We start from the raw sequence: 26,543 nt of genomic DNA, 5'->3' as shown, positions 1-26,543 counted from the left end.
GCTTTTGACATGAATTTATTTATTAGGCAAGGATGCTTTAAATTGATTAAATTCATCTGTTACAGTGCTCTGCATAATTGAGTACACCCCATTTTGAAAATTAATATTATCCATTTCTCAGTGAATATAGGCTATTTATTTTGGTCCATTTAGACAAAACAGATTTATTAAACTGAAATTTATTAAATTTATAATTTAATCACCAAACATATTTAGAAACTGAAAGATAATACAATTAAATGAAAAAAAATATTGCAAAAAATGTACAACTTACAAAATTTCAACACGACGTGCTTTTCTTGATTTTTCCTCTTTTTAAAATTTGTATTTAATATTTTTCCATAACATACATTTGGGTGTACTAGCTTTTGGACCATTGTCGTATGTTATTTTGTTAGATTAGCTTCAGATTTGGCTCCAGGACTGACTAATCTAATGTATATGTACAAATATAATATTGTAGAGCTTCCTGTTAAAAATATGAATTTAAATAATGGATTTGTGAGGGGTGTACTTATATATGCTGAGCACTGTAAGACATTCATAAAGTAGCAAATATTTCTCATTTAAAACAAAAACGCTCTTCTGAACTCCCAAAAAAGGAATTGATTCCTGAAAGATCACATGACACACTAAAGACAAATATGTAAAATACATTTTAAAATGATTCTGAAAGCAACAGTATCTCAGATAATTCTACTGTAGTAATTTTTCGTTTTTTACTATGTTTTTGATCAATCAAATGCAAATAAATCATACAAAATCTGTAACAATCTCTTGAAAAGGCAGAATATTTAGAATTCTTTGAGGATGTGGATATTTGTTTGGTTGTTAAGGGTGTAATTATATATGCTGAGCACTTTAAGTCAGTCATTATGATGCAAATGTTTCTAATTTTAAACAAAAAAGTTCTTCTGAACCCAAAAAAAGGAAATTGATTTCTGAAAGACCACATGACACTAAAGACAAATATGTAAAAAATACATTTTAAAATGATTCTGAAAGCAATAGTATTTCAGATAATTCTACTGTAGTAATATTAAGTTTTTATATGTTTTTGATCAAACAAATGCAAATAAATCATAGAAAATCCGTAACAATCTCTTAAAAAGGCAGAATATTTAGAACTCTTCGAGGATCTGGACAGTTGTTTGTTTGCAATTCAGTGTACACTCCTCCAAAATCCGGATTTTCTAGTGCTGCAACATGCATTTGGATTTAGGAACTGGTTTGTTTGGAAGGTTTGATGTTTGCTGACTGTGCAAAGTATATGTGTGTGCGAGTATTTCCCCGAGTGTCTAGTGTGATATTAGGACAGCACACAAAGCTGTTAGGTATCCCTTCTGTTTACCCTTTGAGCTTTCCGGACATTCCCAGTGCTAATATGTCCTTTCAGTTCATTTTCTGCCTCATAAGTCGCCTGTGCTGGAGTCAGGTGAATGTAGGGCAGCTTATGTGGTATATATGTGAATAGTGTCACATCCATGCTGGAATTTTCTTTGAGAAGCAACTGAGAATTTCTGACATCGGTGTTTATGTTCGACTCAGAGAGGACAGGCATTTTTGTGCTCTCTCTACGTCCATTCGAGTATTGTGTTTGATGTGTGTCACATTGCTTCCACAAACAAAAGTGCAGCTCTGATGAGCATGTAAGAACGGCACGCTGAAGAGTGTTGAGAGTTGAAGGAAATCTGAGAGAGATTCCTGGGGCCATGGATACTCCTGGAGGGATTTGGTGCAAAGAATCTGTAATCTGCACTTCAAACACACCCTTAAATCAGTCCCAGGCCAGCAGCCCATGAGTGCTCTAACTCTTGTTGCTCGGGGGGCCCTGCTGTCCAACATATTCCTCTTTTAAAGAGAAACAAGCATAGCCTCAGCTCTCCCGCTTCACTATGACCTCATTTCTTCCTATCTCCAACCCAAGAAGCACTCTAATTGCATCTGTTAAGTCATTAAGGCTTTGAGTTGGGTCTATGGGAAGGGGTGCGCTGGATGCCTCAGAAGGAGCGATTAACAACGAGCATCCAACACATCTATTCTAATGAGAGCGACGGGGTGAATGTGGCCCTTGAGTAAACAGGCAAGGTGCTGAAGTGTTTGTGTGAATGAGCGTGGGGTCATTAGTGGCGAGTGTGAATGGACTTTAATTAGCCCGCAGTGCAGTCAGTGAGATGGAAGAGAAACGGCGGCGGTAGGAAAAGGGGCTTAGAGATACACATTCTGCCTGGGACCCCCTGCCTCTGCTCATCATCTCACCGTCATTGAAGACAGCTCATTAGGCCCGTTGCTGCCACAATTAGGCTTCCAATTAAGTCCTGGGCTGCTGAGGGTTATTGGGCTTCAAGCTTGCAATCTCTGCTCTAAGATGTCCCAGATATCCCTCAAAGGGCTTGTGTGTGGTTCTTTAATTAAAGGTAGAGTTTGCTGAAAATGAAAAATTGTGTCATCTTTTAATCACCCCTGTGTTGTTCTAATCCTGTATGACTTTACAAGGGTTTTTATGAGGGTGTCTTTTTGAAAATACAATGAAACTCGGGTTCAGTTTTATTTTTAGGAACAAAGTGACTTGTTATATGCACAAAAAAGTTCAAGATAAATATTGTACTGGTGTTGGTGGTTTGTATAATGAAATGGGTGTTACAATGTTGAGGTGGTTTATGAGAACATGCCCTTTGTCCTTGTAATTCAAAACTGTTAAAAATCAAACTTAACGGTGTTTTCACAGTATGTATGATAATATTATTTCTTCTAGAGAAAGTCTTATTTGTTTTATTTTGACTAGACTAAAAGCAGTTTTTAATTTTTAAAAAATTCATTTTAAGGTCAAAACTATTAGCCCCATTAAGCTATATTTTTTCAATAGTTTACAGAACAAACCATCGTTATACAATAACTTGCCTATTTACCCTAGCCTGCCTAGTTAACCTAATTTACTTAGTCAAGCCTAAATGTCACTTTAAGCTGTATAGAAGTGTCTTGAAAAATATCTAATCAAATACTATTTACTGTCATCATGGCAAAGATAAAATAAATCAGTTTTTAGAAATGAGTTATTAAAACTATTATGTTTAGAAATCTGTAAAAAAAAAATCTGCTCTCCGTTAAACAAAATTTTGGAGGGGGGGAGGGGGGGTAATAAACAGGGGCGCTGATAATTCAGGGGGTTTAAAAATTCTGACCTAAACTGTACTTTCAAAATTTATACAAGAATTTTAATTGTTTATAATTTGTATTTTTGATATGTTATGTATGTTTAATATTGCCTTGTTTACCTATTTATATTTTCATATTTAGGTTTTCTTTTCCTGTTACTTACCTGGGATATATTTGATATATCTGTGAGAAGACCTTTCTTGAAAAAATGTTTATAATATTAAGGTCTGTCCATATAAAACTGTGAAATGTGACATACAGTGAAATTTGTTGTTTGTCTAAAGTAATATTTTGTTTTCTAAACGTATTAAGTTAAAAGATGATCAAGTAAAATCAAGTTCTTTTCTCTTTTTTTTAAATAATCAGGATTATTTATTATATAAACTTAACACATTTTCTGAAATAACTACCTATATAAAAAAACTATATTATGCAAGATATCATCACCATGAAATAAGCTTTCTCAAAACGTGAAATATAATTTTGGTCATACCACTCAACCCTAAGTATGCCTATGACGAGTCCTCATAAACCACCAAAACAAGTATGCGCATGTGTGTGTTCCACAGAAGAACAATATAGAAAGCTTTCTTGTTGCTGCAACAGAGCAAATAGGGGTAGCAATGCAGTCATAGCTCTGAATCTCAGGGAAAACTATAATTGTTAAAATGACCATAAGGGTCAGGTGTTCGATTCATTGAAAAGATGAACATACATAGTGCAGTGTAAGTGAATTTGGAAAAAGCATCTATCCATAAATTTAAATCTATCACAATTTAGATTTTGTGTTTGATACCTACAGAAACTTTGTGAACATTACGGTAATAGGTTCAGTTCCCAAAGAAAAAGAAACCATCTGCCAAATACATACATGAAAGTGTAAATGAAAGGTCATACAGGTTTGTAATGATATGAGGTTGATTACAGTAAATGACATATGACATTTTGATTTTGGATGACTTGTAGTCTGCAAAGTTACCACATAGTGTGTATACTGTATATATTACATCCAGTCCAAGAAAATATTTGAGAGTATGAACAGAGAAAGTCATTAAATGAAGTGACTGGGAATTTGAGCAAGGGCACCACAACGCAGTACGGGATCTCTATGAGGGGGCAGGGTGGAGAAGAAGGAGGGAGAGGGGGGAAAGACAGAGATTGGAAGAAGGGGATGGAGGAGAACAGGGGGAGATGGAGGAGAGATTGGGTAAGAGAGACAGATGGAAGGGGGTGATTGGTCATCACAGGCCCTTAGGACAGCTGTTCTTTGATATATTAGTGGACACAATGACCTAAACCTGGCCTGCGGCCACAGAAAATGGGAACCCTGTTTTTTTTTTAGGGGAGGGGTGCCAAGCATTTGGCCATTTGTGGGCAAGAATTAGCTTTTCAGGGGGGTTGGTAATTTGTTTCTAAAATTATGAGTATCTAATCATTCATTCAAACCACCAAGGCTTTTGTGTTCCTCTTATTTTTGTGGCTAAACTGTGCAAATGATATTGCACTTGGGAATATGGCACTTGGGTTTTTTGGTCATGTTTGTCTCTTACAATTTAACATTTTCATTCCTCTCACACATGTGAAATATAATTTGAGACTTAGTATTTACTATAGCCATCAGAAAAATCAGAAACATGTAGATGGGAACACTTACAGTGTCCCAAAAGGCTAAGCAATAACACCTTCAAATCTGAGATTATGGACTGCAGTGCACATAGAGAACTAGAGAGAGAGAGAGAGAGAGAGAGAGAGAGAGAGAGAGAGAGAGAGAGAGAGAGAGAGAGAGAGAGAAAGAAGGGGAAAATCAGATCCTTCACTGCCACTCTTACAGATAGGCTCCTTCCTCTAGGGACCCCACGGGGCCGGCCTGAAAAGAGCCACGGCGTCTGGCAGTGTGCTGAGGAGCAGGTGTGAAAACTCATAAGGCCCACTGCCTCTTCTGCTATTACATCTTTTAGGTCCATGAAAAGGGAGCAGATGAGCAGAAAGAATGAGTGAGAGAAAGAGACAGAGAGATCATGTTAACCACACCACTGTAACTAATGCATTGATTCATAGAAAATTGTCATAGTTATGGCCTTTTATGCATGCCTTGTAAATTATATGAAGCTGGTGTCTTTTTGAGGAAATACCACACATGATTCTTTTATTTTTCTTAGGACAAGGTTTAGTGTTATTTTAGTGAGATGTTCACTTTTTATTAATATTTTTATTTTAGGTTGTTGGGTTACATTTTATTTATTTATTTATTTATTTTTTTTATAATTTGTTTTAGATTTAAGTTAGAGATTTAAATGGTAAATAGCTTAAATGTATCTTATATAGTTATCCTTTTTTTAAATGATATAATTAACAAGAAATAATTATTGATAGAATATATTTATATTTGTGTTGTTATTTTATATATTAACTTGTTTAATCGGCATGCATCACTCATTATATATGCCTGTCCCTTTTTAGCTACAGGAACAGTATATTTCTGAAGTATTTTTTGAGTTATTTTTTAATGAAAAACTATTTTTGTGTCTTTTATAGGGTGTTTTATATATGCATTTAATTTAATATCAATTATTACACGGCTCTCTGAAATGCTTGATTCTAATTGGTCAATCCCAACATTCCAAGATATGTTATTTCCCAATAACAACTGGTAAAACTAAAAACACAAGCTCAATTGTTGGCTTCGAATCATCTTGACTGTTTATGAATATATCACACTGCTGTTCTTGGCACCATGTTGCGACTGAATAATAATACAAGTAGGTTGGTGTAGTGTCAATGTTTTGTATCTAATTGTTTACTTTTATGGCAAGTAGCCTTGAAATAAGTGGGATATTATATATCTAGCCGGTTGTTTTTGCAGAATAAAGCCCTTCAGTCTTATACGACTGCCCTCTGGTTTGCTGCTGATAAGCTCGTCAGGCTTTATAATGCAAGAACATCCGACTAGATGTACATTATCCCTTACTTTAAATAATGAATTTAGATTATGCAAAAAAAATATTAACACATAAAGTATCAAACCTAAGTGAGAATGGATTTTAAATAACCCCTGTAAAGGCTTAGCATGACTTTAAATTGCCCAATGGGCTTACATCATTGACATTTTGCAGTTCCTCTGTCTAAAGCATTGATTCAGAGACGTTTGTACACTGAATACAAATCAGCTGATGATTAAAACACAGGGTGCCGTCTTATCTCCACCGAGGTGATTAATTCATGCAAACACAATCCTCCCTCTGCACTTTTCTACTCTTTCTTTCAGTGTCTCTCATCTTTCTCCCTCTCATCTTTAAAAGAGCCCTTCTTTTGTGTCATCTGCGTTCTTCAAAGGGAGTTCCACACATACCAGCACCATGGGCTGAAGTTTCAGGACATAATTCCTAACAGGATACTCACTGTTCAACTTCGTTTCGGTTGTTTTGATGTTTCACTCACAGAAACTGGGAGTTTTTATCAAATGCTTATGACTGAGAACTTTGAAGTTTTTTTTTTTGTTTAGTCGAAGGATCCTTGCACGGTGTTTGTAAGTTTTGAATTTACAATGAAGGGGGTGTCTTTAGTAGATAAACCTACTTAAATCTATGTGTGGGGTTTAGGAACTGGTAGCCCACAATAATACTTGATTGGATTGATTCAGCCTGCTCCTGTTTACAACTGGCCCCTATGCAATCTGCCTGGTTTAATGGCCCCGTGTCCCAGAAGGCTTGTTGCATCCATGTAGGTTTTGTTCCTCAGGGCAGGAAAACAAAAGTGTCACGGTCTGAAAGTGCACACGGACCCCTGGGGAGCTGTGAAAAGCTGAGCATCCTCCGGCAGCCGTACCCGATCGGCTCTCACATTGCAGAACCTTCTGCTCGGGCAACCTGCTTGTAGAAGCATATAGTTGTTTCATGTGATAACAAATCTGTTTCTGCATATATTTGTGAAATATACACAAACAAACACATGCACAAATCTCCGAAAGAACCCTTAATAAATCCCAGGATGCCACAAAGGCTGTCAGCGCACTGCTGCTGAATAGATTAATAAGATTTCCATAATTAGGCAGGCCTCTGACAATAGGATCCCTCAGCTTTTGTCTCAGGACCAACGGGATTGTCAGGCCAGGAGGACGTCTGCTGGATGTGTTGTCCAACAATGGACACACAGACAGTAAGGCGACCAGTGGAAACATCTGTCTCCCTGCCAGCCACGGACCCGCATGGCGAACCACTCATCACGGCTCAAACAAAGCAATGGTCAGGAGCTCCCATGCGGACAATGAAGTTTTGTTTAAAGGGCCCTTCCTATCTTAATCCACCCAGCACTCGCCTGTTTACTCAAACCTCTTGTGTTAATGATGTTTGATTAAAACTGGTCCCGCGGCTATAGTTTAGGTACATGTGTGTGAGACACAAATCATTTTGAGGCAGAGCAGCATTTTTCACAGCATGTTGACATATACTACAAAACGTTTTTGTGATGGTGATAAATGTAAAAATATGCACACAGTTGAAGTCAGAATTTTTAGTCCTCCTGTTTATTTGTTTCTCTAATTTCTGTTTAACGGATAGATTTTTTCAACACATTTCATAACATACAGTTTTAATAACTCATTTCTAATAACTGAATTATTTTATCTTTGCCATGATGACAATAAATAATATTTTACAAGATATTTTTCAAGACTTCTTTACAGCTTAAAGTGACATTTAAAGGCTTAACTATGGTAATTAGGTTAACTAGGCAGGTTGGGGTAATTAGGCAAGTTATTATATAACGATAGTTTTTTCTGTAGACTATCAAAAAAATATAGCTTAAAGGGGAAAATAATTTTCACCTTAAAATGGTTTCTAAAAATTAAAAACTGCTTTTATTCTAGCCAAAATAAAACAAAAAAATATTATCAGACATACTGTGAAAATGTCCTTGCTCTGTTAAACATCATTTGGGAAATATTTTTTAAAAAGGGGGAGCTAATAATTCTGAGTTCAACTGTACTTCGGATGCGTATGATGCTATTTTAATCATCAGGAGATTTAAAACTAATCTTAATAAGAACATTTCTCTATGAGAACTCATCATCATTCTCTTAATTGGCATGTATAATAAACTATTCCTCAGCTTCATACTGTCATTTGTTCACAGAAATAGGCTGAAATGGTCATTCCCACTTCCCACAGTGTAATTGGACCATCTATTCTCAGATGCCTAGAATGAGTTAATCTCAGCAGCTGTGGTGATTTAAATAGAAACACAGATTAAATCACATCTATATTATTAGTCCCTGATGAGATCCGGCTCTAATTGCAGAGCAGCTCATTTGCAGTAGATTTCATGCACTTTTAGCTTGAAAGTTGGACACTGAGGTGAACAGTTCCTTTTGAAGCAACCTGACCCAAATATCACTCCCATTCCAAATTTGGACGCACTTTCACGTGTGTCTCGATGCACACACACACTCATGTATATTGATGGAGTGGACAGCAGTTTGACCGCCTGAATGACTTCCCAAATGTCAAGCCCCATCCTCTTACATAGACTTATGCGCGTGCATGCACATGCACACACGGTGTCCGGAGCGCCTGCTGTCCACTCCCCCTCCTCCTTTTCTACCCGTTGCAGGTTTTATGAGCTCCCCTGGGCTGCCATCCATCTCTGTCACACACTGGCCCCATTATTGTGCTCCATACAGCACTTCACAAACCAGCCTGCAGATGGGATTGTCCTGCCTACTGACTTTGACCAAATGATTTACCCATGGTCGTCTTATTTTTTACATTTCGGTGAGGATTGTTTTTGAGTTTTCGTTATATTCGAAATCACAACGAGTGCTATGTTAAACATGGGAAACTTGTGGGTCTAGATATATGAATATAAAGGACATGGTAATCCAGTGGCCATCTGGTCTGTTGGTGTGATCTTTAGGAATAAATAGCAGGCGTAATCTGAAGACACACATGGGAAGGTTTGGCCACGGGAGGGGCGAGAGTTTGAGAAACAGAAAGAGCACACAAAGGGGGAGGGACAAGTTTTTGGGAGAAAAAGAGTAAGGAGGAACATGGCATACAGGACTGAGGCGTGATTTAAATGCCAATAAAGCAGCAGCTTCGCAGTGTGAACAGAAGTGTGAATGAGTGATCATCACTTTCTCTTCAGATTGCACACTACAATGAAGATTTGCAGTTTATTTCTTTTACATCCTCATATCCCTTGTAGCCCTCACCCCAGGCCGATTCCTGACAGTTCAATAATGCTTAGCTATGTGTGGAATTTAGCTAATGCCTCTGGAAGGAGCAGTTGCAGACTCTCATGAATCGTCTGGTTTTAAAGCTCTTCTTTACGCTTTGAAATTCTCAAGAACAAGCAAAGAAAAATATTTCTTAATGAGGGATTAAAATATTATGGTTTATATCTACAAGTATGAATCATGCATGCTCTAAAAAAATATTTAGTTTTTTGCCCTTTATTAATTTGTTGATTCATTTTTAGAATGCTTAAAAAGTATGTTGAGTCTATAATTACGTCAAGTGTATTTCACATTTAAACGTTTAGAAAGAAGGAAATTGTTTAATGATAGAGAAGGGAGAGGGTGGGGACTAAAACCATTTTTGTTTATTTTTTTAAAGGTGTCTTTTCCATCTTTTATATGCATTAAGATCTCCTTTGCAACATTGGGCCAATAAAATCAATCATAAGAAAGCATTGCTGGAGATTGCTAGAGGAAAGGGCATTCCACACTCCATGTGCTTCATGGGAAGTGGTAAATGAATAGCACAACTATTTCATCCACTAGTCCCTACCCCCTTTTCCCCATATCGTTCACTCCCTCTCTCTCTCCCCCTCTGTTCCTTCTCTCTCTTTTCCTTACTCTGTCAAGCTGGCTACAGAGGCCTTTTAGAGTATTGCTTTGTGTATGGACTGTGGTGGTGGGAGGGGATGTATTGAGGGAAACATGCAGAGGGTGATAACACAGTTTCTCCTCTGGGAGAACTGCAGATGGCAACACAAGGCAGCAACAGGGCTGAGGGCTTGAAAAGAGCAAATTCACAGGCATTCTTTTTTTATACTTATGACAGAAAAAGAAAGGCTCCTTCTGTTTGTATGCATACAATGCCAAACGTGTCCTGTCATTAAGCAAAATGGCAACACAACTGAGCTCCACGATCACCAAAAGTTTTTAGTTGTTTTAACTAGTCTTAAAATGATTCAATGTGAAGAATTAATTTATTTAAAAAATCTTCCTCTATTTAACCCAAAACTGATTTGTGGATATTTTATATGCTTGATTTTCCTGAAAAATCTCACAAATTTCTGTCTCTTGCAGGCCTATTAAAGATGCACTGGAACCCGGAGCATGCCCAGCCCTTGAGCCAGTGGCCTGAGCAGCATTTGGATGTGTCCTCCACCACCTCATCCCCTGCACACAAGTCTGAGCTCTACTCTAGTCGTGGTCGTGGCTCCTACAGCTACGCATGGGCAAATGATGACATCTCAGCCCTTACCGCCTCTAACCTGCTGAAGCGATATGCTGAGAAATACTCAGGAATGCTAGACTCACCTTACGAACGCCCTAGTGTGGGTGCATACCCTGAGCCTGGAGCCTTCGGAGGCCTCAACGGAGGCCAGAAAAGTGAACTGGAACCATGGCCTCTTACGCACAGCACTGATGGGGCATATTCCTTGGTGCCTCCTTCCTCTCATGAAAGTCTATCAGGGCCAAAAGTGGTTCCCACATCAGCAGGCCCACCAGGCTCGGGCAATGTATCAGCAGTTAACAGCAACCTTTCAGACTCGGGCTACAGTGGTAGCAGCTCCTGCAGTGGGCCCCATTCCAGTGAATACCCCCCCAGTTACAATGGCACCTATCTCTCTTCAGGGTACTGTCCCCAACCCAGTTCAGCACTTCCACCAGCCTCGTTACATGCCCTTCAACCGAACCCTACACTTCTTCCCAGTTACACAACTACTGCCCCTGTGTACAACTACCCACCTAGCACCTACCCCCACCAGACTGGCCTTGCTCCTAGCTACACCCACCCAACAGCCCCCTACATCCCCTCTCCACTTCCCTCAAGACCCACAGTGGTTGGTGGCAGCTATGGCTATCAGAACAGCAGTGTAGGAGGCTCAGAGCCTGGGGGCTCCCTGAAGAGAAAAGCATTTGAGATGACTCTGGATGAGGAAGACAGTGACAGTTCACGCTATAGGAAATATAGCTATGACCCCATGAAAACTGGGGGAGATTCTCCATATGGGGTCACTGATAAAGCTGGAAATGGCTTTGGAACAGGTAGCACTGATCCTCAAGGCTTTAAACCTAGTAAACCTTCATCTCAGTCAAGCCTGGAAGGAGATGAGGTGGGAAAGTACAGTGGGCTAAAGCCCCTGGTTTCACCAACATACGGAGCCGCAGGGGACTACAGCCCCCCAGCAGCTATGACAGGAGAGAATGGAGGTGCGGAGCAGGGTTTCTCACAGAATCGTTCTCAGAAGCGCTCTGATCCCATGAAAAGCATAGAGCCCAGAATGCTGGAGCTAGTTAGCCGGGAACTGCAGGACTGCAGTCCAGCTATGCTTTGGACTGAACTGGCTGGGAACTGTCACATTAAAGCAGCATTAGAAGAGGACCTGCTGTGGCCTGTCCTGCGACCCAACCCTGCAATCCACCCACCAAAAACCATCCTGCTATTTGGCCCTCAAGGAGGGGGCAAAACCACACTAGCACGATCCTTGTCATCTCAAATAGGTGCCTCCTTCTATAGGCTGAGTTGTGCAACATTGGCCTCTAAATTGAAGGGAGAAGCAGAGCAGCTCTTGCTCACCCTGTTCTCAGTTGCAACTGCCAGACAACCCGCAATGGTGTTGCTTAGTGAGGTGGAAGCCATTGAGGAGGAAGGTCTCAGACAGCAACTGCAAGCTCAGCTGGAGAAGATACAACATAATCAGAGCAACCAGTTTCTGGTGGTGTGCACCACAAGACGGCCTGATTTGATCAAAGATTCCCTTCTGCGCTGTTTTTCCAAGCGTTATCACATAGGCCTGCCAGATGGGAACACACGCAGACACGTGCTTCTGCAGGCGCTGGCGCCCCAGGGCTGCAGTCTCAGCGAAAGGGAGTTGTCAGCAGTACTGCAGCGTTCAGAAGGCTTCTCTGTCTGGGAGCTGCTGCAGCTTTGCCAGCAGGCTCTGGCATCAGCTTCGGCCTCTGCATCAGTGCCCTTGCACAGCCTCCCTGCATCCCTTTCTTCCCCTACTCTCCAAGACTTTGAAAATGCTTTCTGTAAGGTACGCCCTCACAGCACCCCAAAAGAACTGGACACTTGTATGGAGTGGAGCAAGGTTTACAGCCACTGAAACCTAGTCAGCCACTGGTTGGGGACTGCTTAATGCTTTCTTTCTTTTTTTTTATTGCTTGTTGCAGCCAAAAGAGTGGGACTTGTTGTGAAATTACAGTTTATGGTGGAGAGGCATTTTGGATTGAATGCATTTAATCTTGGGAACATGCCATGGTGTGTGTTTTTTTTTAAATAAATATACATATACTTTATTTTTTCCCAAAGAAATGAAATATTAGGCCTTTCTTGAAGGGGCATTTATTAGTTGCTTGGCTTATCTGATAGAAAGTCTGAATTATATTTTGGAATTTCACTGGAATTCCAATTAGCCTTGATCCTGGACTAAACCTGGAGGTTATAGATAACTTGATTTTTCTTCAAAAATACCCCCATTATTTGCAACTCTCAGGATCCTATTTATTCCCAGTCCACTCCAATGGCGTTGTATCTTTTGCGCTGAATTATTTTAAAGATCATTTGGTGTTAAAGGGCTTAGGATATATCAAAACTTTGTTGTTACCAAAAAAATCCCACCAACATCATTGTATCCAAGTCACAGCATTCACCAAAAGGTATTTACTGTTATGCAACCTCTAAGGAAAGAAAGCAACAGTATTTTTTACAAAACTGATTGTTAGGCCACGGTCATATCTTGTGCACTTTGTCAAAGCGATCATTTTACCAAAAGAGTATGCATTGCTACCCAAAAAGTATTAAAATGCTAATCCACAATGTCAGATAACAGAAAGAGACAAGCTTTTACTGTTGGTATACTGCTTTCTGAACACCTTGTGAAAGGTAAGATTTTCCAAATATAACATGTAAACAACCCATCACATTCCTCACAATCTCGTGAGAGCCTTTGCTCAGGACCCTCGGACACAAAAAACAAGGGTCCATGAATGACTATTTTCTCTCTTCTGCTTTACTCAGTTTATTTTATTACTAGTATATGTAGTCTTGTTTGAAATACTCAGGAAGAATTTCTTTACCTCAGAAATGATAACTAAAGAATGTATGTAATCTTAGGGTCTTAGTAGTAAGTATTGAGGTTGGAGGTAAGCAACAGACCTAACACAGACCTGTATACACACTGCATCTGTGCTGTTACCTCTTAGGTGAAACTTGAAAATGCTACAAAGACAAACAATGAATGTAATTCAGGTATTTCAGAGAATATCTGATGCCATAAATCCATGTTTTTAACTCTCTATGAAAACATTTTCCCTTATCTTTACCCTTTATTTTTGATGTAGATTTTGATGGAGTGATGATTGTCTTCATGAAGTGTTATTGTAGACTGCAAAAGAGATGTTTGATTTTGTTGGACAAACTGTTTTTTTTTGGAAAACCATGGTTCAGAGTATGTCATTGCGTCTCTTCAGTGTATTCTAGGAACAAAACCTAAACAACCCAAACATCAGAATCAGATTGCTTTACGAAATATTGGCAGCTAATCATGTCTAATCATAAATTGTGGCAAACCATCATGTGTAAATGTGTTAATCAAAAACACTCATCATGTAGACAATCCAAATGGAGCGGCCTCTACCAATGTTTCAAATATCCTGTTTGTCTGTAAGGTAGAGTTATTTATATTGTCTGTAGATTGGATTGCTGAATTTTGATCAGTTTTGACGTATACCCTGCCCACCCTATTCTCTTAGCACAATGATTTTCCCCCATGGTTGCTGGCTCTGTACAGCCATGTGGTGAGCTGATTTTCCCATCCCCCGTTCTTCTACCTTACCACAGCCTTTTGGAGAAGCCATATTCTGATTGATGTCCAGTAACCCTATAGCACTGTTCGGTTCTTCAAGTACAGCTGGTGGCTTCACTCATGCCACACAGGTCAATCAGAATGACCCCTGGAGCACATATTGATCAGAGCTGAAGTGGCAGAAATCTGTAGAACCTGGCAGAGTCAGGGAAATATAGAGCGCACAAATACATCATATTGAGTAAGAAAATTCAGCACTAGTTCAAAATCCTAGAAACTAAATACTCGTTTCGACCTAGCAGTGATCCTGTAACTAGTGCTCATCACAAGTGGTTATAATAATAAAGTTAATAATAATAATATTAAGAATTCCTTACATTTGTATAGCGCTTTTCTGGACACTAAAAGCGCTTTACAACTATTTTGGGGGGAATCTCCTCATCCACCACCAGTGTGCCGCATCCACCTGGATGAAGCAACAGCAGCCATATTGCGGCAAACCACACACATCTGATTGGTGGAGAGGATAGAGAGATAAAGCCAATTATGATATTGGGATGGTAAGGAGGCCATGATGGACAAAGGCTAGTGGGCAAATTTGATCAGAATGCTGGGGTTAAACCCCTTCTCTTTTTCGAAAGACGTCCTGGGATTTTAAACAACCACAGAGAGTTGGGACCTCGGGGTTAACGTCGCATCTGAGCAGAATAGAGTCCCCATCAATATACTGGGGCGTTAGGACCCACACAGAATAGTTGTTGAGCGCCCCCTGCTGGTATCGCTAACACCATTTCCAGCAGCAACCTAGCTTTCCCATGTGGTCTCCCATCCAGAAACTGATCTGGGATGGTTAGGGGTTACCTGCTTAGCTTCAGTGGGCGACCATGTGAGAGTTGCTGAAAGTTATAGCTACTTATTACTGTTTTCATCAAGTATTAACATGAAAATAAAAAGAATGTAGTAGGCATCTATGATTTTGATCGTAATCTATGTGCTTTTGGTAAAATGAAATTACAGTATGAAAACCCATAATGATCATGTTAGGTCTGCAGATGAAGAGTAGGGGGTCTTTTGTCGCTATTTGAACACATTTGACCACATGAGTGTTTACACTGTGAAAGCAATTCAGTCAAAAGTAGACAAGCTCAAACATTTAGGTCCCCATTTGCACCTGTATTCAGTGCCCTGCACTTGTGATCAGCTTAAGCTTCTTAATATTAGAATACTAAACGCTAAGATGCAATGATTTTATTCAGAAATTCTAGAAGAACAAAAATGCATGGCTGATTTCAAAACAAACCATAGAGGGCAGTTGAACAGTTTGTCCAACAAAATTGTCATTAATTAGCTGTTTTGAATCTATTAGTACAGAAACTTTGTTCTTGGATCTTGTTCTTGTACATTTTCTGTAACCATTTCTACCTCATTTTTGCAGCATATTGTACATGAAAATATTTATTTCATGTCTTTTTTGATGTCTGTTTTAAAAAATGATAATGTTCTTGAACTGTAATGGTCTACCTCAGAAAAGACTGTATTTTAAGAAAAAAGTATTAAACAATATTAAAGAGAATATGTCACAAATCATTCATGTTTCAACTTTCCATGCATACACAAGTCGTTTGCCTTTATATATTTATATCAAAATACAAGGAGATTCAATAATGTAATGTAATAAAATTATAAACATCAATTGTCTCAATTTGCTATAGTTTATTTCTGTTAACTAATTGCATTCAATGTTTAAGGTGCTCTGTGATTAACGGTCCAGTATACAGTGGTTTAAAACAAAAAAAGCTAGATAGTTAATGTTATAAAATGTAGTCCATAAAGACATGATGTTTCCCAGAAATGGGTTGCGGGCATCCGCTGCGTGAAACGTGTGCTGGATGAGTTGGCGGATCATTCCACTGTGCCGACCCCGGATTAATAAAGGGACTGAGCCGAAAAGAAAATGAATGAATTAATGAATGAAGCCATGATGGAAATTGAGATAATTAAGTGTGTGATTGCAACCATTGTCTTAAGCTATAGGATATACATCAAAGCGCTTACCCCCAACATAACCCTCATTGGGTCCGATGTTTTTTTTATTAATCAGATGTTTAATGTAAAGTGCTGATGGATGCTAATGATTAAGTCTCTGATTAAGATGAATAATGAAGGGTTACACACAGTCCTTGCCCTCCAATACCATTTCTGAAGGATAATTGTTCTCCAGCTGCCAGCGGAATAAAATAATATCCATCATACACTCAATAACACACTCACCTTGTGGAAGCATTATGGTGAATAAAATGAATCTGAAGGTCAATAATCACCTTTTCACTGATAATAAATCTCATGTGAATTAAGCTGGACCTGCTATTATAGAATTCATTGAACTGTCCAGTATGAATAGTCTGCATGTAATTTATATTTACGTTATAATATATATGGCATCTGCGAGGTAAAATAAGAGAAAGAAACATCTGATTATAAAGCTAGTTTGTTCAATGTCAGCCTCTTGAGTTCCACGTACAGAGTAATAAATCAGGGCAATTAGAGACAGGAACAGTTTGTAATTTGTTTACACAGTGTTAATTGGCACCAAATTTCCCTTTACTGATTGGAATGTTTTTCCTGCCTCAACCTCTATGAGATGGTTGTATTCATCAATTTCATTCATTCATTAATTCATTTTATTTTTGGCTTAGTCCCTTTATTAATCTGGGGTCGCCACAGCGGAATGAACCAACAAATTATCCAGCATATACTTTACGCAGCGGATGCCCTTCCAGTTGCAACTCATCACTGAGAAACATTTTGCATTTCAATGGTATCTATTTAATGCAGCCTGTTGATGGTAGCCAATCAAGTCAGAGTATATTTTGAAGCTCAGAATTACCAACCAATCACATACTCCTAAAGGCGGGATTAGAGATACGTCTGGGCACGAGGAGTATGAGGTTGGGCGTTTGCCTGGACGCGAAAGAGATTTAATTAATGTTATCGCTAAACACTGTGAACTATGCAAAAACATAATGAACATCATATTAAGGTATGTTGAAGGAAACATCACAACTGTTTGAGTTTCGTGTAGTCGTCGAATCTGCGTTTCAACCTCGTCACAGTTTGCAATGTCTTACGACCTACATTTAACGTTACCTAAAGTAACTTAAGCAGATATTTTTAAAACGTTAAGTAGCAAGAAAAACATTTTATATAATTAGAGAAATTTGCTGGTTCTTTGTTAAATTATTATTATATTACATGTTAAATTTGTTTTTTTACTCAACTTGTCAATGTGGTCACGTGATCGAGGTTAGCGTTAAAAGCAGGTATAAGTTATATAGCAGCTATTTAAACTGTGTATGTGTATGTGAATATTTAAAGTTAATATTTTAATGCTGGTTATAATTGAGTGTACTGTAATTTAAAAAGTCTATTGGAAAAAAAACCTTTATCTCCCCACCATTAGCCGCCTCACAGTATCAAGCGTCCGTGCGGATGCATTCTTGAGTGATGTGACCTGGTCAGCTTAATGTCGACCTCTCTGAATGCAGAGCTGGAGCAGAATCTCAATTACACGATGACAAAAAGTGGACTGATTCGTGTGTGCTACACAATATTGTAAATCTAGAGAGTTGCACATGCATTATGACTGCACGAGACTGGAAAAATGATACATTATGTTTTTTTTATTCTGCGATATATATTGCGATATGAATTTCACTAGGCGAGTTAAATAAATGTTTGTAAAGAATCTATAATTTTAGTTTGATTGAGAAGATTCTGTAGGACAGTAAAAAATTACTCCAGTTTGAGCACAATAAGTCTTGTATAATAAGCATAATATTTATATTATTGAGACCCAAAATTTTTATAATAAACAATCTACAAGCATGGATAAATTCAATAAAGAAAAAGATGCTAATTAAATATACAGCATTTTATTGTTTTCCGAAGAATCAAAATGTATTCAGGTATTCGGTAATTGAATAATCAAATGTAAAATAATATTGCATAGTCTTTGTTTTATAAACAATTCCATTAAATTAATTATTAATAATTTTTCAAAGTTTCAAACGGTATGTTTTCTTATGCCTTAATGCTTTTATAACCCTCACACAGTTATAGGCCTCAAAAAACACATGCAAAATGATCAATTATAATCCAGACTCAACATTGCATATACTTGCGATGTGACTGTGATTGCATTGCGATATTGATATATTGTGCAGCCCTTTTGTATTATAAAAAACAACTATACAATTTGTAATGCAGAATCTCAGTCACAGCTACCCAGACCAGTCTGTAACTTGTAATGTACAGTAGTAGCCAAAAGTGATGACTGGAGAGGAGAGTTAGATGATGTTTGCTATTATTGACCCTGGCCCGTAGCCTTAACTTCATTAAGCCATTACAATATAAGGGATGTTATATTAAAGAGGACAAAATTATTTTAATTACAACTAATTTAAAGGGATTGTTCACCCAAAACTGTGAATCCTGTCATCATTTATTCACCTTTCACTTGTCACACTGTTTGAGTTTCTTTCTTCTTTTGAGTGTATAAGATGTTTTGAAGAAAGCTAGAAAATTGTGACCATTGTCATGCATAGTGTTTGTTTAAACTACTATTAAGGTAAATGGTTGGATCTTCTTTAAAAAAAATAAAAAACTTGTTCAACAAAATGTAGAAACAAATAAAGGCTTGGAACCACTTGATGGTGAGTAAATGGTGTGTAAATTATACATTTTTGGGTGAATTGTCCCTTTCTGTGTTTTGGAAAACCTACAAGTAGAGCCTATGATAATGTGAGTAATAAAAATAATAAGAGGGAGGTGATTTTGTTAATTAAAATAGATTGCATTGACTACAGTATGATAAATTATTAATATACATTTTTAGTTAATTTGTTTCCTGGGCCAAATTGTTTATGTGCTAAAGAAATTGGTTAGGCATATTTAAAATAAGGATCATTTGATGATCAATCATTTCAGTTGTGGACCCTATTCACATGTCCGGGTTTCTTAGTAGAAGAAGGCATCGTAGGGTAAACTTAGAGTGCAGTGAATCAGAGAGTACAACAAATTTTTTTTTTTTTACAATCTTACTTTTTAAAATAGTTTTTAAAAACTGGGGTTATCGAGACTTTCAGAAAAAGAAAAAAAATGTGTGAGACTGAGGAGCCAGACAAGACAGATTTACTCAGCCCCATAGACGCTGCATTTCAAACACCTCACATAAGCGTTATTTTGTTTTTTGTAATTTGACGATTTGAATTTTAAAAATTTAAATAAATGTTTTTATTTATTTATTTATTTATTTATTTATTTATTTAGTATTGTGGCACAAATCTGGGGGTTCTAAAGTCAAAAAGATTGAGAAACATTGCTTCAGGGTAGTAAATCATTCCTTTACTGAGGTAAATAAGGTATAGTTTTACCTTTTGGTCAGTTAAAGCATTATAACTGATTTTTGCATTGTCTTTAACAGTCAATCTGTGCATTAAGCTGCCAACTATCTGCACTGCTATTCACTTTTGGCCTTACAAAAACATATTCCTGCAAAAGCATGTTCATTACATCAATATATTTATGATTTGTTGCATTTGAAATGTGTTCATTATTCCACATCAATGCATAAATGATAAAGATAGAAAGCAGAGAGTTCATATGCAGTGCAGCAAGATTTCTCAGAGTTCACCTCTGTCCAGAACCGCTCATGTCTTGCTCTCCTTTGTCCTGTCTAGCCTTGATACTGACAAGGTTGACATCAGAGGAGATCCCTGACACAGGGTGAGTTAAGGCTGCCAGCTGGTAGCAATCAAGTCTATTTAGGAGTCAGGGACACACAGACCCCCAGGGCCAAAACCGTAACTAGCCCAACCCTTAGCCCCAACTCCCCCAAAACCCTCTAGTTACCAGTTCAACTGTATTGATTCCAGATGTGCTGCCTTCGGTGTTGTTCAGCACTGGCACTTTACCTAGGAGGACCCTGAAATAGGGACAAGCTGTGAAAGAGAGGAGATATTACACACGTAGGGCTGGGTAATATGGCAAAAATGCAATCTCGATAATTCTTTTCCATATTTGAACGATAAAGATACACAGTTGAAGTCAGAATTATTAGCCCCCCTTTGATTTTTTTTTCTTTTTTAAATATTTCCAAAATGATGTTTAACAGAGCAAGGACATTTTCACAATATGTCTGATAATATTTTTTCTTCTAGAGAAAGTCTTGTTTTATTTTGGCTAGAATAAAAGCTGTTTTAAATTTGTTAAACACCATTTTAAGGACAAAATTATTAGCACCTTTAAGCCATATTTGTTTTCGATAGTCTACAGAACAAACCACTGTTAAACAATAACTTGCCTAATTACTCTAACTTGCCTAGTTAACCTAAATAACCTGGTTACGTCTTTAAGCTGTATAGAAGTGTCTTATAAATATCCAGTAAAATATTATGTGCTGTCATCATAGCAAAGATAAAATAAATCGGGTATTAGAAATGAGTTATTAAAACTATTATGTTTAGAAATGTATTGAAAAAATCTTCTATTCGTTAAACAGAAATTAGGGAAAAAAATAAACAGTGGGGCTAATAATTCTTACTACAACTGTATATTTCGATATAAGTTGTTAACGCTTTCAGCTTTAAAAGAGTATTACAACTATGACTATAAAATGTCAGATAAATAACAGCATTTACTTGATATTTGGGAGAACAGTTTTCAGACCTCTGTAGAAAGAAACAAATATTTATAATTTACTGAAACCCATACCAAATAAATAGATGGTAACTGACAATTTTCTGAAGGACTCCTAATTTTTCCTTTCATATCTGTATATATACTTATTTTATTTTTTAAAATACCATTCATCACATGAAGTGCACACTGAATTGACCAAAACAAATATAATTCATAAGGTTACAGACTATTACATTTTAAATAAATGCTGTAATTTTTCCTTTCCATCAAGATTCCTGAAAAGTGAATTATATAATTACTGGTTTAAAAAAAGCAAGAAGGTTGCTGGTTCGAGCCCCGGCTGGATCAGTTGGCATTTCTGTGTGGAGTTTGCATGCTCTCCCTGTTTTTGCATGGATTTTCTTTCAGGTGCTGCGGTTTCCCCCACAGTCCAAAAAAAGCATTATAGGTGAATTGAATAAGCTAAATTGGCCGTAGTGTGAATGTGTGTGAATCCAAGAATGTGGGTATTTCACGGTGCTGAATTGTGACCGCAAGGGCATCTGCTGTGTAAAACATATGCTACATAAGTTGGCGGTTCATTCTGCTGTGGGGATCCCTGATTAATGCGACAAAGCCGAAAAGAAAATGAATGAATGAGCAAATAAAAATGAATGCAACCGAACAACAAATCAGCATTTTATTGTTATTTTATTTTTATGTTTTTGCAAAAAAAAAAAAAAAAAAAAAAACAGTTGACAAGTTTGTAGCAATATTTGTTTACAATACAGAATATGAATTACGTTGTCAATGAAAATGAGATATGAGAGAGAAAGAGAGAAGAAGAAGAAAAAAGAATGAAGAACATAATATAAACTTGAGGGTAAGACATTTAAGAATCAATAACAGTACATAAATTAAAGTCATTACAAATTGAAATAGTTCTGTTTGCTTTCTTATTTTTAGATAATGAAATTAAATGTATATAATGACTAAATTCTTGCAAAAAAACAGGAAAATATGGTTTAGTGTTAGTAAATTTGCATTTGTGAATATGGAATTTACAAAGAAAATAAATTAAATTTATAACTACAAATCAACATATTAGACTGACATCTAAAGAATCATGTGACACTGAACGCTGGAGTAAGAAATCCTTTCTTTGAATCACAAATATGTTTAAACACAAACCTGTTATTTTAAGTTAAAATAATACTTTTGACTTGTAACAGTGCTACAGATATGTTCCTGTTTTATTTTTATTTATTTATTTATTTTTTAAGTTTTTGGACCATTTCATTAACAAAACAATATACTGCTTTCGTTGTTTATTTTCACAATTGTTACCTTTTAAAACTGCTGTAAATGGTTTGTTGTGATAGAAATTAAACACTTTGCACAACTGCTATGGCATTTTTATTGATAACATTTGCTAGCTCAGAATTCCTCTTTTCCTGTCAAACTCTATCAGCAGGAGATTGATCAAGTCAAATCTGACTTTGTTTAAGTTTAAGCTGGACATGAAAACAACCCCTGAAGCTCCAACAGCATTGTGCTGATCTCAACAGCCCTCAGACAGGCCAAATTAATCAGCTAATACCCTTTGATGTAAGGAATGTCTGAAGACTCAAACTACCTTTCCTGCATATACAAGAGGGATGTGTATTTAATGTCATTTCAAAAACTTGTACATTTTGGGGAAAGTGTCCTTTTAGACCTGGGATGTCCAAACTCAGTCCTAGAAGACTAGTGTCCTGCATAGTTTAGCTCCAAGTTGCCTGGAAGTTACCTACCTGCCTTGGTCCCTCCAGGACCAAGTTTGGACACCGCTGATTTAGACCGTTTGGTTTTATGACATAATATTTACTTCAACACCGATCACTTGGATTTTTACAGTGTGTTACTCTGCCCTCTGGTGGTTGATGTTTTTTATTTAATTTGTTTGTTCGTTAAGTTTTTTTGTAAATCATGTTTTATTTCAGTTTTACACCCCTACACTAGTCATATATTTCTCAAATATCTCGGCGAGAATAAGAAAACGCTATTCTGGGTGTGGGTGTGAGATTATAAAGGGTTTTCAGTGGTAGTAATGACGAGGCAGTTTCCTGACTCGCTTCCTGGTGTGAACCAAGACATGTTGCCAGGTCTGCTAAAAACAAGCAAACTAAAAAGATAGGTAAACACAAAATACGAAATATGTTAAAGAAAGCACAAAATAAGGGGAGACTTAACAATTTATATGCGAGACTATTGTATTTTTTCTTAGGAACGATCAACAAAGAAGAATATTAACAAGGTAAAGGATAAAATAGGCTAGACAACAATATTTATAAAATCTGGGCATGGCAACTTTCCAGCTCACGGGATCCCACAAATGTAGGAATCATTCAGAATGATGTTTATTAAAGGATTCGAATATATATTGATGGTTGGGTTCGGTTTTAATGGTTGTTTTTTCCTGTTTAATTAAAAAAATAAAAATTTTCGTAATGTTATTGTATTGAAACTGCACTGCTGCCATTTATTGTTCGTACATTAAAACAATAGCAATATCTCATTTGTATGTGACTTTCTCTACGATGGGAAAGAAGATATAACAATAAAACGCAAAAGCAATCGAGCCTCTTTGAGAAACGGAAACCCCTTTCGAAACTCCTTACTGGAAGTCAAGTGATTCGAGCAGAAATGGCGTTGTTTCCCCGCCTACAAATGACGTTTTGCCTAGAAATATAGAAAGCTGCCTCTGTTAAACAGGCATGTGGTGTCTAAAATTGTACCTCGCTAGCTATCTCGGTTTTGAGACACAACCAGTGCGAAGCTGTAGATGTGTTTGTCTGCACTGTGGTCAATGGTCGTGTTACCACAGCTGACTTTCTCTGTCCTTTTCTGGTTTATCTGTGATTTTCAAAACAGTTAAAAATAATAATACACATAAAACACATAAAAATCAGTTTAATTTATATTATATATACACGGTAAATTCTAACCCAGCATATGTGTGTATGTGTATGTATATATAATTGTAATATCAATATAATTCAAAGTGAATATTAAAGTCAAATTAATAAATTATTAATAAAAAATATGTAATAAAATAATGCAAATTTCAGACAACAATGTACACACACTAGGACAATTATTGAATTTATTAAAGTAAGAAGTGTGATTACAGAAACATGCATGCCTATATAAAGATACTCACAAAAATATGAAGGCACTCCACTAAATGAAAAACAAGCCCGTCAAGGCACTTTTTATCACACACATTTAATTTTATGTATACTTTATTAGCTGTATTGGTATTTAAAAGCACATCTATATTTCCAATGATGTTCAGCGGGATAAAGCTTCTCATTCACCTGGGAGAGGAGCTGCGTCAGTGTGGCCAATAAGCAGCAGCTTCAGTGCGACTGTAAAGTGAAAGTAGGTGGATAGACAGAAAAAAACAACAAACACACACGGAAGACGAAGAGTTTTATCTGTACGCGTGTTAAAGAGCTGGCGTCGAAATCGGGTAAGTTTTCACCTTAACAGCATTGTATTTAAGTTTCATATAATCCGCGGATAGTGAGTTTATCGCGAAGCGAATTTGTTTATCTCCGAATGTTGTTGTAATGAGGAAACATGAGTTTTGTAATAGCCCACTTTCCTCATATGTACACGAAAGCCGCTTTCGAGCGAAGCGAGCAACCAAAACGATTTCGTATGAAGAGAAATATCCTTTTATAAGAAGTTTATCTCAGTTCTAATGTAAATTCGATCTAGATATGTCATTATAACATGAGCATACTCAAACGACGGCAAAATAGCATGGTCACTTATTTACTTTGCTCCTTGACAAAACACTCGAGAGGAATTAACTTCATGACAATTCACAAATTTAACAGATTTTCTGTAAATAACTTGTTGCTGGATTTAGCGAGGAAAGAAGGCCTACTTGTATGTAGTGGACTTGCATATTACTGTCCACTGTGTTACATGTTTAGTTTGAAAATGAAAAACATATATTGCAGCACGAGCGCCTGCTTGAAGCCAGGCCCCACTTTCTGTTCCCCAATGGCTGTGTTTTATGTTCTTTTCAATGTACACTAGTTAGATTTAAACCCCTTTTCACTATTGTTGTAACATTGCATGTGTCAGTTTCAGTCTTGGGGATAGGGATGTTGTTATTTTTCATAAATATTAAATGAATACTAATGGCTGCCTTTTAAAAGGCACTAGTGGGCTTAGTGGTGTGTTTATTTCTGTGCAAAATGAATTAGAAGCAAATCATATTTTTTATATATTTGTTCATGGTTGATGTTTTTTGCTGGTATTAATTTTTAATTATAAAATTTAAAACAATTAAAATTCAGTTATTAGGAAATTTGAAAGAACAGACTTCAGTACAGAATAAATTGTAAAATGTCTTCCCAAATTAAATCTAAAGAAATATCGGATGCTTTTCAAGTTTTTCAGCGAAGCAAATTGTTTGCTTGCGTCTTTTTTAGTTATTAGTCATAGTGTTAATATGAGTAGTAATTGGATGACTGCACAACGGCAGTGTTTAGATTAGAAGTATATCTGACTGATCTTAAGTGTAAACTTAGAATACAAAACGGTCATTGGGATGAAACACTTTTTAGAGCCACACATGTAAATTGTCCTTATTGTTGACTTTAGGTACCTATTAGCACCTAAAGAATCTGTGTGCTTTTTGAAAAGGCACAACGTCAATGACAGTTTGTACCTTTTTTCCTGGTGTACACTTAAGATCAGTCAGTCAAGGCATTTTTGTACTGTAGATATGAACACTGGTCTTGTTTAGTAGTGTAACTATCATAGATTTTAATGGCAGTTTTGATTAATGACAAAATAAGTGGTCTTGGAATGCTAAGCTGCTTTGAGTTTAACATCTCTATCAATAGTCTATGAAAAAGTATTTGTGTGATTTTTTTTTTTTTTTTTTTTTTTTTTTTTTTTTTTTTTAGGTTGAGAGATTGTTTTCTATTTTCCTTTTATAGAGAATTAACATTCAGGTAAACTAAAATGAGCAGTCAAATCTTTTCATTATCGCAGTTATTTCTCTTTTGACCAGTGAGATTGCACAAGGTTGACAAATTGTGCATTTCAGATAATTTCCTTGGAAGTAATGCTTGAGTATTCTCACATGTTTCCTCTTAGAGTTTCACAAATAATTTTGACAGTCAATCAAATAAGCTCAAACTCTTCTAATCAGATTTTTCCAAACCACATTATCCAATATATCCCTTGATCATCATTTTTATATGCTTTGTTTTTTTATTTCTGTCTTAATAGAATTAGGGATAAACGTCTAAGGCCAGGTTGATGCCTTAAAGAAACAGATAAAAGCAAATGTAAAATTGGGTGCTGTTGCAGGTTAAAGATTTAGCAGAAAATCAGATTTCATGCTGCTGCCACCAGTAACATTATAGGATAGTGCTAAAGAGCAAAGTGAATGATTTTACGCAAAAATACTCAGAATGCATCAACAAGAATAAAGTACTGTATTTCTATATAAGGATTAAATTAAAAGGGGTTGTCAGACATCAAAACATTAGGTGCAATACATATGTAATCTTTTTTTCATTAGAATATACCAGTTTCAGTTTTATTTTGCTTATTCTTTTTTATCAATAAACATTGATTATCATAGATTGTTAGTGAAA

At 36.8% G+C, this 26,543-nt stretch overlaps 2 protein-coding genes across 10 annotated transcripts in view; both read left to right on the top strand.

Moving 5' to 3' along the window:
* Positions 1-15,783, top strand: part of fignl2 (fidgetin like 2) — a 113,573-nt gene extending 97,790 nt beyond the window's left edge. For all 6 annotated transcript variants that reach the window (XM_073938530.1, XM_073938529.1, XM_073938528.1 and 3 more), the window contains one exon: positions 10,466-15,783. In XM_073938530.1, the coding sequence (XP_073794631.1) occupies positions 10,466-12,495 (2,030 nt within the window). In that variant the 3' untranslated portion in view covers positions 12,496-15,783. The remainder of the gene's footprint in view (positions 1-10,465) is intronic.
* Positions 15,784-17,127: 1,344 nt separating this feature from the next.
* Positions 17,128-26,543, top strand: part of stat6 (signal transducer and activator of transcription 6, interleukin-4 induced) — a 56,195-nt gene continuing 46,779 nt past the window's right edge. For 2 of the 4 annotated variants that reach the window (XR_012398252.1, XM_073938120.1), the window contains exon 1: positions 17,128-17,236. Coding sequence is in view for 1 of the 4 variants with exons in the window: in XM_073938120.1 (XP_073794221.1) it covers positions 17,207-17,236 (30 nt within the window). In the remaining 3 variants the exon portion in view is untranslated. Of the gene's footprint in view, positions 17,237-24,265; positions 24,389-26,543 lie in introns of those variants that run through there. The other 2 variants (NM_001130590.1, XR_012398253.1) reach the window with 2 other exon arrangements.

Source organism: Danio rerio, chromosome 23, assembly GCF_049306965.1.
Source record: "Danio rerio strain Tuebingen ecotype United States chromosome 23, GRCz12tu, whole genome shotgun sequence".
NCBI classification, from domain to species: Eukaryota; Metazoa; Chordata; class Actinopteri; order Cypriniformes; family Danionidae; genus Danio; species Danio rerio.
Note: the sequence above shows the minus strand (reverse complement) of the source record. Positions and strands in the feature narration are given on the sequence as shown.